Source organism: Meleagris gallopavo, chromosome 5 (assembly GCF_000146605.3).
Source record: "Meleagris gallopavo isolate NT-WF06-2002-E0010 breed Aviagen turkey brand Nicholas breeding stock chromosome 5, Turkey_5.1, whole genome shotgun sequence".
NCBI classification, from domain to species: Eukaryota; Metazoa; Chordata; class Aves; order Galliformes; family Phasianidae; genus Meleagris; species Meleagris gallopavo.
Genome location: NC_015015.2, coordinates 53,285,508 through 53,298,000, shown reverse-complemented (window position 1 = coordinate 53,298,000; position 12,493 = coordinate 53,285,508). Strand labels below are relative to the sequence as shown.

At 46.0% G+C, this 12,493-nt stretch overlaps 1 protein-coding gene across 1 annotated transcript in view; it reads left to right on the top strand.

The window, feature by feature from the left end:
• The window catches only part of PRKCH (protein kinase C eta), a 108,246-nt gene that overhangs the window by 57,473 nt on the left and 38,280 nt on the right, over positions 1-12,493 (top strand). The window contains exon 11 of the mRNA XM_010712057.3: positions 6,456-6,610. Within this exon, the coding sequence (XP_010710359.1) occupies positions 6,456-6,610 (155 nt within the window). The remainder of the gene's footprint in view (positions 1-6,455; positions 6,611-12,493) is intronic.

Here is a 12,493-nt window from a genome sequence, read left to right as displayed (position 1 = left end):
GATCTCTAGAGGTCCCTTCCAACCCCTACAATTCTGTGATTCTGTGAAATCCTAGTGTGAATGGGACCATCTTGAAGTGAGGAGGTTGGGAGGAAATCTGTGCATTTGGTTTACTTGCATTTCCCAAGCTACATTGTCCCGAAGAAGTTACTGTTTTTGACTGCATGTTACAAAACCTCTCCAGCCTGTGAGCTTGAGATTTCAGCCCAACAGTAAGGAAAGACAGGCAGAAATGTGGAGGATGAGGTAAGATTATTTGAGAGCATGTGGGAACCCATGGCTACTATCTGCTTGCCTTGGGTTGTGACAATCACACAGCTCTTCTGGAATGAGCTCAGCATTAATTCTGTGCTGCAGGCACGTGTGTGCACAAGGCAGCCTTTACCCCCAGGGACTCCAGAGAGTTTATTTATGCTAATGCAAGAGCCATTTTGCTGTTCTCTAGGTGATGTTTCTGTGCCTGGCTGCCGCTGCATGAGGGAAGCCAGCATTGTGCCTGCTTTCACCAGCATAAAATAGCAGAGTGTGGTCATGAGCAGTAACTGCCCCGTTCCCCAGCTGTGATAGTGACGCAAGAGCCAAAAATGAGGAAAGTGACCTGTTCTTCTCAGAAGTGCATTCACCAGCTCATCAAACTGAGAGGAAATGCAGCTTCCCCAGCTTCACAGTCTGAATTGTCACTGCACCCCTTCCTGGCTAAAAAAAAGAAAACAAAACCTAATGGGAGAAAGAGACCTTCCTATTCTGTGCCATTCAGATGTGATGGTCACACCCTGATCCCAATGGCCCTGGGGCTGTATGGTGCTGCCTGCTGCATGCTTCCTTGCTGTGGCCTGATTTCTCCTGGGCGTAAGCAGTTTTTGGGGCTGGTATGTACTTGGGGAGCTCCTGAAGCACAGAGAGAGAATGGCTGATGGAGCCGGCAGATTGCTGCAGAGCCCACTGCCTCCACCACTGTGTCTGTATGGAGTCTTGGGCCGTGGTGGTGGGTGCTGGTGGCAGTCATCACTGCGACTGTGTTTGGGAAACATAAGTGGTGCATCCAGATAATTCCAGCTGAGCAGACATGACATGGAGCTATTTCTTTTCTTCTGCTTAATGTAGTCACTCTGATATGAAATCAGAAGACCAAAGCTTTGCCAGGCATAAATCAGCATCCTTGCTCCATTGCAGCTGAGTGCTGCTTGGATGCCGCCTGGGAATTTGGGGCTGAGCTCAGCTGCTTCAGCTGGAGGTTGGATATTAGGAAAACCTTCTTCAAAAGAGCAGTGATATACTGGCACAGCTGCCCAGGGAGCGGTGGAATCATCATCCCTGGAGGTGTTCAAGAACTGAGGAGATGTGGCACTGAGGGACGTGGCTTAGCGGGCAGTATTGGTGGTAGGTCAGCAATTGGACCAGGTGATGTTAGAGCTCTTTTCCAACCTTCATGATTCTATGATTCAGCTCTTATGCGCATCCCTCATACTGTTCACATTCTGATGACACTGATGACACCTGCGATCCAGCGTTATTGGTTGTGTTACACCTACAGAAATAAATAGTGGGAAACAGACCTGCTTATTATTCCTCTTCCAGGTCCCGTGCTGTGGAGTGCACTGACCCAAATAATGGTCACTCACCCTGCTGGCAGGGCTGAACGTGTGGCCTCCCAAAGGCCAGTCCTGAGAGCGTCCTGCTTGTTTGCATGTTCCTGGCAAGACTAGGGCAGATTGCTTTGTGTGGGGGTTGTTGGCCACAAAGGGAGAAAGGGAACATTGGGAACACTGAGGGAGCCTGCCAGTTCTTGTAATTATCATGTAATAATTTGCTTACAAGCTCCCTGAGCCCTTCTACTCGTTTTTGGAAGCAGTAAACTTTTGCTGTGGAGCAGTGACACAGCTGTCTCTGTATGAAGATGATTTTTGAAAGCCTGCTTCCCACTCTGCAGAGCTTATACTGCCAAAGATTGAAAAATGACTGTTTTCTTGGGGAAACTCTTTGGCTTCAGTGAACTCAGATCAAGTCCAAAGCTGATTTTCTAAGGAATTGTGTGCATGAGTTACTTTGAAAAGGATGAAATGCAAGCTTAGCAGAATTCCACTGCCAGATGTAGTTGGTTGTTTTGTTTTGTTTTGTTTTTTGGAGGACTGCACCGTTGCTCTAAACCACATTTGACCAGCACTCCATCTCCTCTAGACTCTGCTCTGGATGACAGCTGTCAGCAAAAGAGCAGGCTTGTGTGAAATTCCTCCTGGGTTGTGTCCTTGTCCTGCAGGGAAGCAGCGTGGGCAGGAGCAGTGCTGGGGGATTTTTGCTGCTGAGGGATGAACAGAACTCCTCCAGAGCCACTTTGCTGGCTCTGGCACAGAGCTCTGTCGTCATCTTTGATGTCTGCACATAGGAATGCACCTCTTCCCCTTCTCTTCCCTCCACACCCTTTAAATTGGGGCAGTGGTGCTGCCCTCTTGCATTCATTTAATGTGGAAGGAGGTAATGTTCTTACCCTAGCTGAATTCAGAGGTCTTTGGCATGACACTGATCTTGCGTGGCTTATCGCAAAATCATAGGATGGCCTGCGTTGAAAAGTACCACAATGATCATCTAGTTTCAACCCCCCTGCTGTGTGCAGGGTCGCCAACCACCAGATCAGCCTGGCCTTGAATGGCTCCTAACTGGAAGTGAGTAGAAACCAGCCATTGCGCTGGCCCTTTTTGGGTCAGAGAAAAGATTTAAATAAAGTTGCAATAAAATCTTAATACAGTCTGGATTGTATTAAAATTCCTATGGTGATAGCAATCTTAAGTAATAGGAAAGTTATGAGGATTCAAAAAAGCTTCCTAGTAGATCTGGGGGGGACAAATGGCTGAACCAATTTTGGGTTGGAGTTTGTTTGAGGGTACCTGATATCTGGTTTGGTCTTAGGGCACTCACTGTGTGTTCTTTAGATGACCCCAGCACGGCAAACCCAAATTTAAACAAACAAATCTAGAAACCCAACTGGTTGTCTCTCAGTGCAGTTGGCAGGGCTGATCTCTGGCTGTAGGCCAGCTTTATGAACTTACTGATTCCATGGACTGCATTAATGCTCCCTCCGAGTGTTTATTTTGTTTACTGTAACAATTGCTCTGTGGCTTTGTTCAACCTCTATCCCAGTACAGAAAGGCTGCAGTGTGATTTCCTCACGCGGCTGCCGCTGCTGCGAAAGCTTTAACGTCACCGTTTCCTGTTGACTCAAATGCTCTTTCTTACTTTGCCAATATCAAGAAGAGAGAGCAAATCAGGGAAAACTTGTGAGCAATGCAAAACAGAAAACAGTCATGAGGATTTCAGTGCTGAGTCCTGGCAAAAACACTCCAGCTTTCTCTTACCCCTGATTTGCACTGAGAAGACCCCAAGGGAGGAGCTCACAGCTCTAACTGGCAGTTGCAGTTGGACCTGAGAGAGGAGCTGCAGCCTCCTGGTGTGAAGCAGAGCTCACCTGAGCCTTCTCTCACTTGTCTGCAGAGCAGCACCTGTGCTCAGGAAATACAGGGAGAGCCGGCTCAAATTTGCAAGCATCTGAACCGCCTGCTATTTTAGGCTTTCCCTTTCCTGACCCCCCCTTTTAAGCTATTTGTATACTCTTACTTTGCATGCTGCAAATTGACTTTTTTTAATCCACAAAATACCACTATTTATTTTACTTCTCAACAATTCCTGGGAGAGGAGTTGGTCTTTGTAGCTTGGCAAGCTGATTTTCATTTAATGGCAGCCCTTGCTTGGTCCTTAGATCCACGATCCCCACAAGTGCTGGCATTTGTTGCCAAGTATGCAGGAGGCCAGTGCACACGTGCTGTGTTACGAAGAAGCTGTAATACTCATCCAGCTCATTTCTGCAGCAGCTATGTAGGATTTATGTGTTAGAAAAATGTAGACTTCAGCTGGACATTACAAAAATAAATAAAACTTTGGGTAGTCAAAAGTTGTGTTAGGCCTAAACAGGAGAACTTCATTAATTAAATAGTGGATTATTTATGCTTGGCCTATGAAATGAGACTCTGGCTAGAGGAGCATCATAGAATGGCTTAGGTTGGAAGGGACCTTAAAGACCACGGGCTCGTTGCCCCCCACTCCAGCTCAGGCTGCCCAGGGCCCATCCATGGCCTTGGGCATCTCCAGGGATGGGGCACCCACAGCTCTGGGAAGCAGTGCCAGCACCTCACCACCCTCTCAGTAAAGAATTTCCTTTTAACATCTAACCTAAATCTCCCCTTTTAATTTCAAGCCATTTCCCCTTGTCGTATCACTAGCCTTAGCACACTTGTGAGCACCATGCAACTTGTGCAGTGATACTCACTCATGTCTGCTGCATGTTTCCATGTAAGTAATAATGTAAATGTTGTGATAGAATGTTTCAGTGCGTACTGGAATGTCTAAGAAGAAAGAAGGAGCTTCCTTTAAGCATTGCAGAGCACAGAAGCGCATCTAGAAATCTGAGATGGGCCATGGAGCTCTGCCAAAACTGGAGAAGCAGAGAGAAAGGGTTAACTTTGTCTCCCTAAAGCTTACCTTTAACAGAGAGTAGAAAATACATATTCCTCACTGTGTGCATGTTTATACAAGCGTACGTATTACATAAATACACATCACTTGTCAGATTGCTGGTAAATTAAATTGCTTCCTGTAGAGGATCTGGCAAGAGGGATTTTTTTTTTTTTTTTAAGTGTGGGAGTGTAAAGGTGTCTGGGCAAGCTGGGCCAGATAAACACGTGGCATGTGGAGAGATCAGGAGGAGGGAAGGAGATGTAGAAGCTGGCCCAACTGGCATGGCAGAGGTGATATCTGGGCTGAAAAACAGATAGGCACGGCAAAGCCACATCCAGTCCAACCAACTGCAGTGGATGTGTGGCTTTACAGATCTGATGTGAGCTGAAGATCCAGTGTTGGTAGTTGGTTTGCAGTGTGTGCTGCTCTAGCTAGACTGCTGCCATAGCCAGCCAGCCCTAAGCTATGCAGCCAGAGTGAAACATTGAAGTGCTGTTGTCTGTATGGACTGGAAAGAGCAGTCAGCGTGTGGCCATGGTACTGCATGCATTGTTAGATTGCTGGGTGTGCACCTCCCTTAGCCTTGCTGCTTCTCGAAGGAGCGCAGAAGGAGCTGTTGAAGCAAACCCTGGATGGTGACAAGAAGCAAGCTGTCTTCCACTACGAGACATTTGCTCATGGATGGAGAGGATTGAAGGGATGCCTGGTTGCTTTTCTGTGTACATCTGAGGATGTTAATGCCTTTGCATTAGTAGTCATTGCAAGCTGGCTGGCTGCCAGAAAGTGGAGAAAAACAATGCTCATCCTCTTAAATTTAGAGAGGGTTTAAAGCCAGCTTGTAGATGATTAACATCAGACCTGGGAAGGGGCTTGTGGGGAGAGAAGGGTATATAGTACCACTGCAGGGCTGGCTGGCCTCACGTGAAATGTGTGCCTGCTCTGCAGTCTGCTTGTTCCTCTTGCCTGGGGTAAAACTGAAACAATTAGTGCTAAATGTCCTGAAATATATAACAGGGAAATTCTAAAACAATTCTAGGGTTTAGTTTTGTGGCAAATTGTTGTGTATCCATTCTCTCAATTACGCGAGCACCCTTTGGCACACGCTGAGCCTGCACCCAGACTGTTGAACTTGCAGTTTAAGCAAGTGTCTCCCTATCTGCAGACTTGTGCAAAATCCAGAACAAAGCTAAAATAGAAACTTCAAAGACCAGCAGCTGTGGTTAATGGGCTGAACTTTATTGAGCTGCTCGCTTTGCTGCCCAGTAGAGACTTTGGTTTATGCTTTGTCCTTATCGGGTCCTTCATCACACCCAGGACCTTAGAGGGCAGTGATCTTTAGTTTAATCAGACCTGTCAGGAAGGCTAAAATGTGGAGGCCTAAAAGGCAGCTGCTATGCAGTGGATGGCAGGAAATCCCTATCAATAAGATAACGTGTGTTCCCTAGAAATAGTGTCAGGATATCTTAAAGACAGTGTTGTTGTTGATGTTCAGAGCTCTCATGCTGAGGCAAAACTGCTGTCTGGCTTTGCACGCTGTACTATGAAACATTTATCCCCAGAAAGCTGCAGTGAATAAGGAGGGAATGACTTTTAGCAGTTTTCTGACTGCTCGGCTCAGAAAGTGCTACTGAAGGGGCATCTCACTGCTGCACCCAGTTCAGCAAACCCTCTGTATCAGCACCTGCTGATCATGCCTGATCCACGTGTGAACAGGAATTCGTTTCTGGGGGCAAAACTTTGGGCGGTGGGGGGCAGTGCATGGCAAGGAGTTATTAACAGATCTTCCTGATAGTGGCTTAATTCTTCCCCCTCTAAACAGTGTTTTTTTCCCCCAACGTCTCACGGGTGCTCAATCTGTTTATGTTCGGGTGATGATAGTTAGAATTTTCTAAGCCTGATGGAGGATATGATTAATGCTGTTCATGTCTGTTGTGTTTGCGTGTGTGAAGGATCGCCTGTTCTTTGTGATGGAGTTCGTAAATGGCGGGGACTTGATGTTCCATATTCAGAAGTCGCGTCGCTTCGATGAAGATCGGGCCCGGTTCTATGCTGCAGAAATTATTTCAGCCCTTATGTTTCTCCATGAAAGAGGCATCATTTATCGGTGAGCTCTTCATTCATTTTCTTTGTCTGAACCCCATGGCTGAGATGATAGCTTGAGTTTTCTGCTTGAGTAAATAACTCTCTCTTGCTGCCCACCAGGAACAAGTTGTCAGCTGGGATAACAGCACCTCTGCTTTCCCACTAGAAAATACCCGAGCTGCACCCAGCTTTCAGGAAGAAGTGAAATTCCTGCTTGCTATATTGTCTGTAGGGAGAGCGTTCCTGTAATGTGTGTGCAAACGCAAAGAAAACAGCTTTTCCTTCCAAGGCATGAGGTGTTTGTGTTGGTGTCAATTCACATGACTCTGCAGATCTGGCAGCCCGTCTGCTCAGAGCTGGCCCTGCTCTGCACACCCCAGTGTCTGTGCTTTTGGTTGTGGGACATTGCTGCTGGATGACCAGATACCCAAGGCCCAGGAGCCTGTCCTGCTGCTGTGGAGCACATTCCAAACTGATGGCAAAGGGGGAAGTGTTCAGTGAAACCCTTTAGGTTTTCTGGGAGGTAAAGGCAAAGAGCTGTTGCCTTTGCTACTGTGTGCCTTGTTATTTAAAGGCAAATTGTTGCTGGTTACACCCAAGCCTTTTTATTTACATGTATTAACTGCAAGCCTGTGCTTAAATCCTATGAAATTGGCATGCCTGTCCGGTGCTGTTCAGCTCAGTTTCTAAACGTTTTTCATTCCAGCCTTGGTCCTACAGGGGGAGATTCTTCTTCCTGCCTGTGTCTGTGTCTGACGTTTTTGCATCTGCATTAGAGTCAGAGCAGCATTGCTTCCCTGCGTCAGCCTCCGCTCCCAGATCTCAAGGCTGTTCTCAGGAAGCCATTTCCCATACGTACATGCATCTCTTGTTTTGTCCTCTCCCAGGACCCTAGAGGGCAGTTTGGTTAATTTTTTTTCCTTTCTCTATTGCCAAAGTGCTCTACTATCAGCACAAGCATCAAGGCATGGGGCAGGCAGTGTGGATCAGACAGTCAGTCTGCTCTGTGGCCTCCCTGACCCGGATGACCATACAATCAGCATCCCCTCAGAGAGCTGTTCTGGGGTGGCACAGGATGCTTTAGCAAGGAGATGTCAGTACTGAGACAGTCTAGTTTAAGAGAGAGGTGTTTCTGACATGCTTTGCATAACCCCTGGCATCCTCTTGCTCATAGCATTGAAAAGGAGGAACAGTCAGTTGTTTCATTTGGATACTGTTACCTGGGTTCCATCAGCAAAACGTGTATTTGGGTATGGTCTGTTATGGCCTTGCTCAATCCTACTTATGGCATGCCAGAACAGTGAGGGATTGGTTAAAGCTGTACAGCTGTGACCCACATATGGGACCAAATGCAGTGCGAGTCAGTCTCTGTCAGTACCCTTTCAAGACTGTGGGTTGGGCCAAGTGCTTGGTTTGGGGTTTTGCACAGTTTAGTTCAGGTGATGCTGTTTTGTGTTTAGCTGTGTGTTCTGCCATGTCAGATAAACCCGAGTTTTGATGCATTAAAATCGGAATAGCTGAGGGCTGAACTGGCCCAAGGGGTTGTGCAGAAGGCGCTTTGCTATAGTGAGATTATAGGTTAAATCAAGGCAACTTCTCTTTCTCCTCCTGGCTTGAGTTCCATAAAAAACAGATGGTCAGATGAAGACAGAGAATATTAAATTATTTTGAAGTATGAAATCATGTGATACATGTGGCACAGTAAAATAGAGAAGGAATATCATCTTAATATTCTCCAGGGCCTGGGAGTATGAAAATTACCAGTGATATATACCATACATACTGAGCTTCTAAAACATGGTGATTGTCTGCGTAGAATAGCAAATCTGCTTATTCTACAGCTGGATTTCAGTCTAATTCTTCCCTTGTGAATAATGCCAGCTGCTGAAGAGAGATGCTGCCAGATAATTAGGCAAATGACATTATCCCTAAAATAGTGACATCCAATAGTTCTTGTCAATCACTCAGCAGCAAAATTGTGTCTGCATGTAATGTAATGCCACAATGCTTCCAGCTTGTCCTGTACCCCAGCCCACTGCCTGTCACAGGGCAGAAGTAATCGATCCCTCTGGGTTTTGGCACTCTTCAAGTGCTCCTGTAAGTCATGATAGAAATGGGAGGAGTAATTGAAAAGCTGCTTGAACAACTGCACGGGCTTTGATCTTGTGAAACTGGTTGAGCCATGGAGTCAGGTAGCTTCAGCCGCATGGGGTGGATGTGGGGGGGACCGGGGGGAAGGGACTTTTTAATTAGCCAAGGAGACTCCTTTCTGGAAGGTATAAGGGGAGAGATCTGCTGGTCATAGTTGTGATTGCTGATGTTGGGTCACAAACTTGAGCTTTGGAGAGGTGTGTGAAATTGGTTCCAGAAGGGAGTCTGCAGATGGGAAGGATATACTTGGAAGAGAATCATTGCTCTGAGAGGGTTTGGTGTTTTTTTTTTTGCTTTGTTTTTTGTTGTTGTTTTGGGGGGAATCTGAGTGCTTTCTTAGGAAGCTGAGAGGAGTGGGGAAAGAAACCAGAAAAACCTGACCAGAAGGTGTTTTGCCAGAAGCCGTTCAATGAGCCTCTTCATTTTGGATTCCCAGGGTCAGTGGAGTAAGAGTCACTGGCCCAGAATACACTGTGTCATATGTTTTCCTTCTGGGCTAACCATCAATATAACAATACAGTATTTCCTCACTCCCTTCAAGATTAAGCAATTCAGGAGACAGCCTGCATTTACTAGCACTGTGACTGTGCAGGACCATCAAGCTTTTGCAACACGTCCTGCCAAAAGCTGGGTTTTCTCAGCTTTGAAATGCCAGAGAATTTTGGGAGTGAGCCCTGAAAGTTCATTGATAAACAGCTGAAATCTGTCACCTTTGGCTGTGTGTTTGCTGAGTTCTTTTCTGGCCACATGTACACGATTTGAAATAGCTGTAGTACAGTATTTCTGCTTTGCTGCTGTGAGCCCTAGAGAACGGAGTTCCTCAGGCAGACGGTGTTGGTTGGATGTGACTTTTTAAGGTCAAAGTCAGCCTGATGCTGGAAAGATGCTCTCATAGAATGATTTTCATGATGTAACTGAAATTTTCAGTGGTTGCTCCTCACTTTGTTGAAAGTTTGCTTTTTGTTACTAAGCTCTGGCAAAAATAGAAGTGCTATAAATGTGTGTGTGCATATTTGTGTGTGATTTTTCTTTAAAGTGAGCTTTTAGTTTCACAGATACTCTTTTTTCCTTCTCATTTGCAGCATGGCAAAGGAGAGGTGGCTTTCTGGCCTTACCAAGGAAACATGCCTGGCTTGCCCTAAGCAGAGGTTTAGCTATAATCTCAGCTGTGCCTATTTATAGTTGCTTCCTGGAAACACAATGTTGAGAAGTATAGCGTGGTCCTATATCCTATCATGCAAGGAATAAAGCTGGAACAAAGGCAGCCATGAAAATGAGCTTTTCGACATATCAGATCATAACATATTGCACACCCATAGGCACAGAGGGGTGGGACAAGGACATGCTTAGGATCAGCTCATGCTCAGTGTTGCCAGGAAAAGGTTAGGCAGTGATGAAAGTTATCATAGATAAAATCTTTGCTCACAGGGCACGCTTCTTGCACTGCTTCTTTATTTAATGACACTTCTAAAGAAAAACAGCATGTCGGGCCCTATTGCAGGTTGGTAGGTTTGTTTGTGATTTTTATGTGAAGACTGTGTGCAGTTCCCAGGCAGTGGGAAACATGCTTTGGCTTCTGTGCATGACGGGAACAAAACAAAACAGCATTCAGTCCGAGCAGTGTGAGACTGCACAGTGGCTTACATAGCGCAGATGAGCTTGTCCACTTACAGTCTTCTAAAAACAAAGAGATAGTAAGTAATTATAAGGGTTTATTTTAAATGCAGGGCTTTTCCTTCCAGGTAGTGTTAGTGTGAGAATGTCTGATCGGCCCTTCTGCCCTCAAACCATTCATATGGTGACACAAAGCTTTGCTTTTTTCACTTGCCCACGAGGTGACCCCCAATGAAGGCTTCATGTCTGTGTATTGAAGGGAAATGCAAGTGGTTTTTAAACTGGGTTGTCTTGAGGGGGAAAGGGTTAGGGGGCATCCTGCAGACATTTTAGATTTCAGAAAGATAACAGCCTTTTTGCATTAACATGAAGCCATCAAACCAACCTGGTGGCATGGTCTTTATTTTATTTTATTTTATTTTATTTTATTTTTTTTACTTTCTCTGCCTCTACAGCTGTATCTGACTGGCAGGATGAAGGGGTGGTAAAACAGCTGCTTTTCAGAATATCTCTGTTAGCTGTGGAGGTGATACAGGATGCAGTACGTGGTGATGTACCTGAACTAGCCTCAGGCTGGTAGTTTTCTGGAACCAGAAGCAGTGTCTGCATATCAGGGCTGGTTTTGCCAGGGTAGGGTATGGGACTGTGTGGCCCAGCTCATCTCAGCACAGCACAGCAGGTGTGTCACTGAGGGTGTAGACAAGCCAGGTGATGAAAAGCCAGAAAAGCTCAGGGCTGGAAAGCTTGGAAAAGGCCTGCTTGTTGCACAGATAAAAACCCTGTTTATATTCTGAGGGCTTGTGCTGGTTAGCCCACTCCAATGCCATTGTGACTGCCTGATTTTTGTTGTGGCTGGCCCTTGAAGAGGTACATGGATCTGCTTGTGCTATGTCACACGTCTGAGTATGGGATGGTTGCACCAAGTCCCTGTGCTCTGCTGTGCCACCAGCACTGAGATAAGGGCAGCAGTGTTACGTAGGTGACTTGACTGTGCTTAATAGCATGCGTGGTCCTTTTTGAAGGCAAAAGATAATTATGCAATTATCCAAATGAGCACATGGTCTCACCTCGGGGCTGAACACTAGCTCTTGGGGAAAATATGAGAGGCTCATTAAAGGCAAGCATTTACTTTTTTGTCTGTTATCTGAAAGTATCACCTTCGTGTGTCTCGTGCTCCTTAGGACAGGGAAAAGCTTTTCCTCTGAGATCTGGAAGGGTTGCTGGGTGCCGGCCAACTCTCTGAAATCGTCACCTTCCTTCGTGTAGGAGGCCGGTCAGGTCTGTAACTCCATGTCTCATGACTGGTGGCTTTTATAGGCAGTGTGGTTTTTTTGCAACGGGTTAATTCCCAGCCAATTCAAACAGTAAGCTTGATGATGTAATTGAATTGGAGAGAGGTTTACATAAGCCTTTTAAGGAGAACAGTATTGCTGGAAAGACTTTTATTAACTGAAACAACACTAAAGTTTCTCTCAATGAAATCAGTTAAAAATTACATGCTGAAAACAGGAGCTGAATGCCTTTCCTAATTACACAAAGCCACTGTTAACAGAGCAGCTCTTATTAGCGTGCTGTTTGCTTTTTCCATGGGTCAAGACATTGTAGACACAGGATCTCTCATATTCTCTCTCTGTTTCTTTATTTTGCAGCTAATGATTTTGTTTATTCTCATCTCATGTTGCTCCTTCTCACATCTGGAGTCAGATCTGGTTTCCCCTGAAGTTGAAACGTTCTGCCCAGAGATGTGAATGGGCAGGTGGGCTGTGTCTGCTGCTGATAGCACTGCCCTGCAAGGCAAACTGCCTGGTGGGAGGCTGGCCGGGGATTGGTTACTGCTGCCTTGCTTAGGTGCTCTGCATGACTTTGTTTTCTTAGCAAATACAGGTGAATCTTTTGTTTCATGAGCTACTACTAAGCTGAACAGCTGTTCTGAAAGCTCTTCAGAGTGTGAGCCTGCTACATGTGATGCACCTGTAGGTAGGCTTTGCTGTGCTCAATGCCTCCCCACTCTGGTATGGCACAAGTTCAGCTGAGGGATGGGGGATCCCTGCTGCTTTGAGACCTCGACTGAGGGAGCTCCTGGGCTTGGTGCTTTCCTGAATTGGGGCTGAGAAGGCTGCAGCAGATACATGTAAGGATA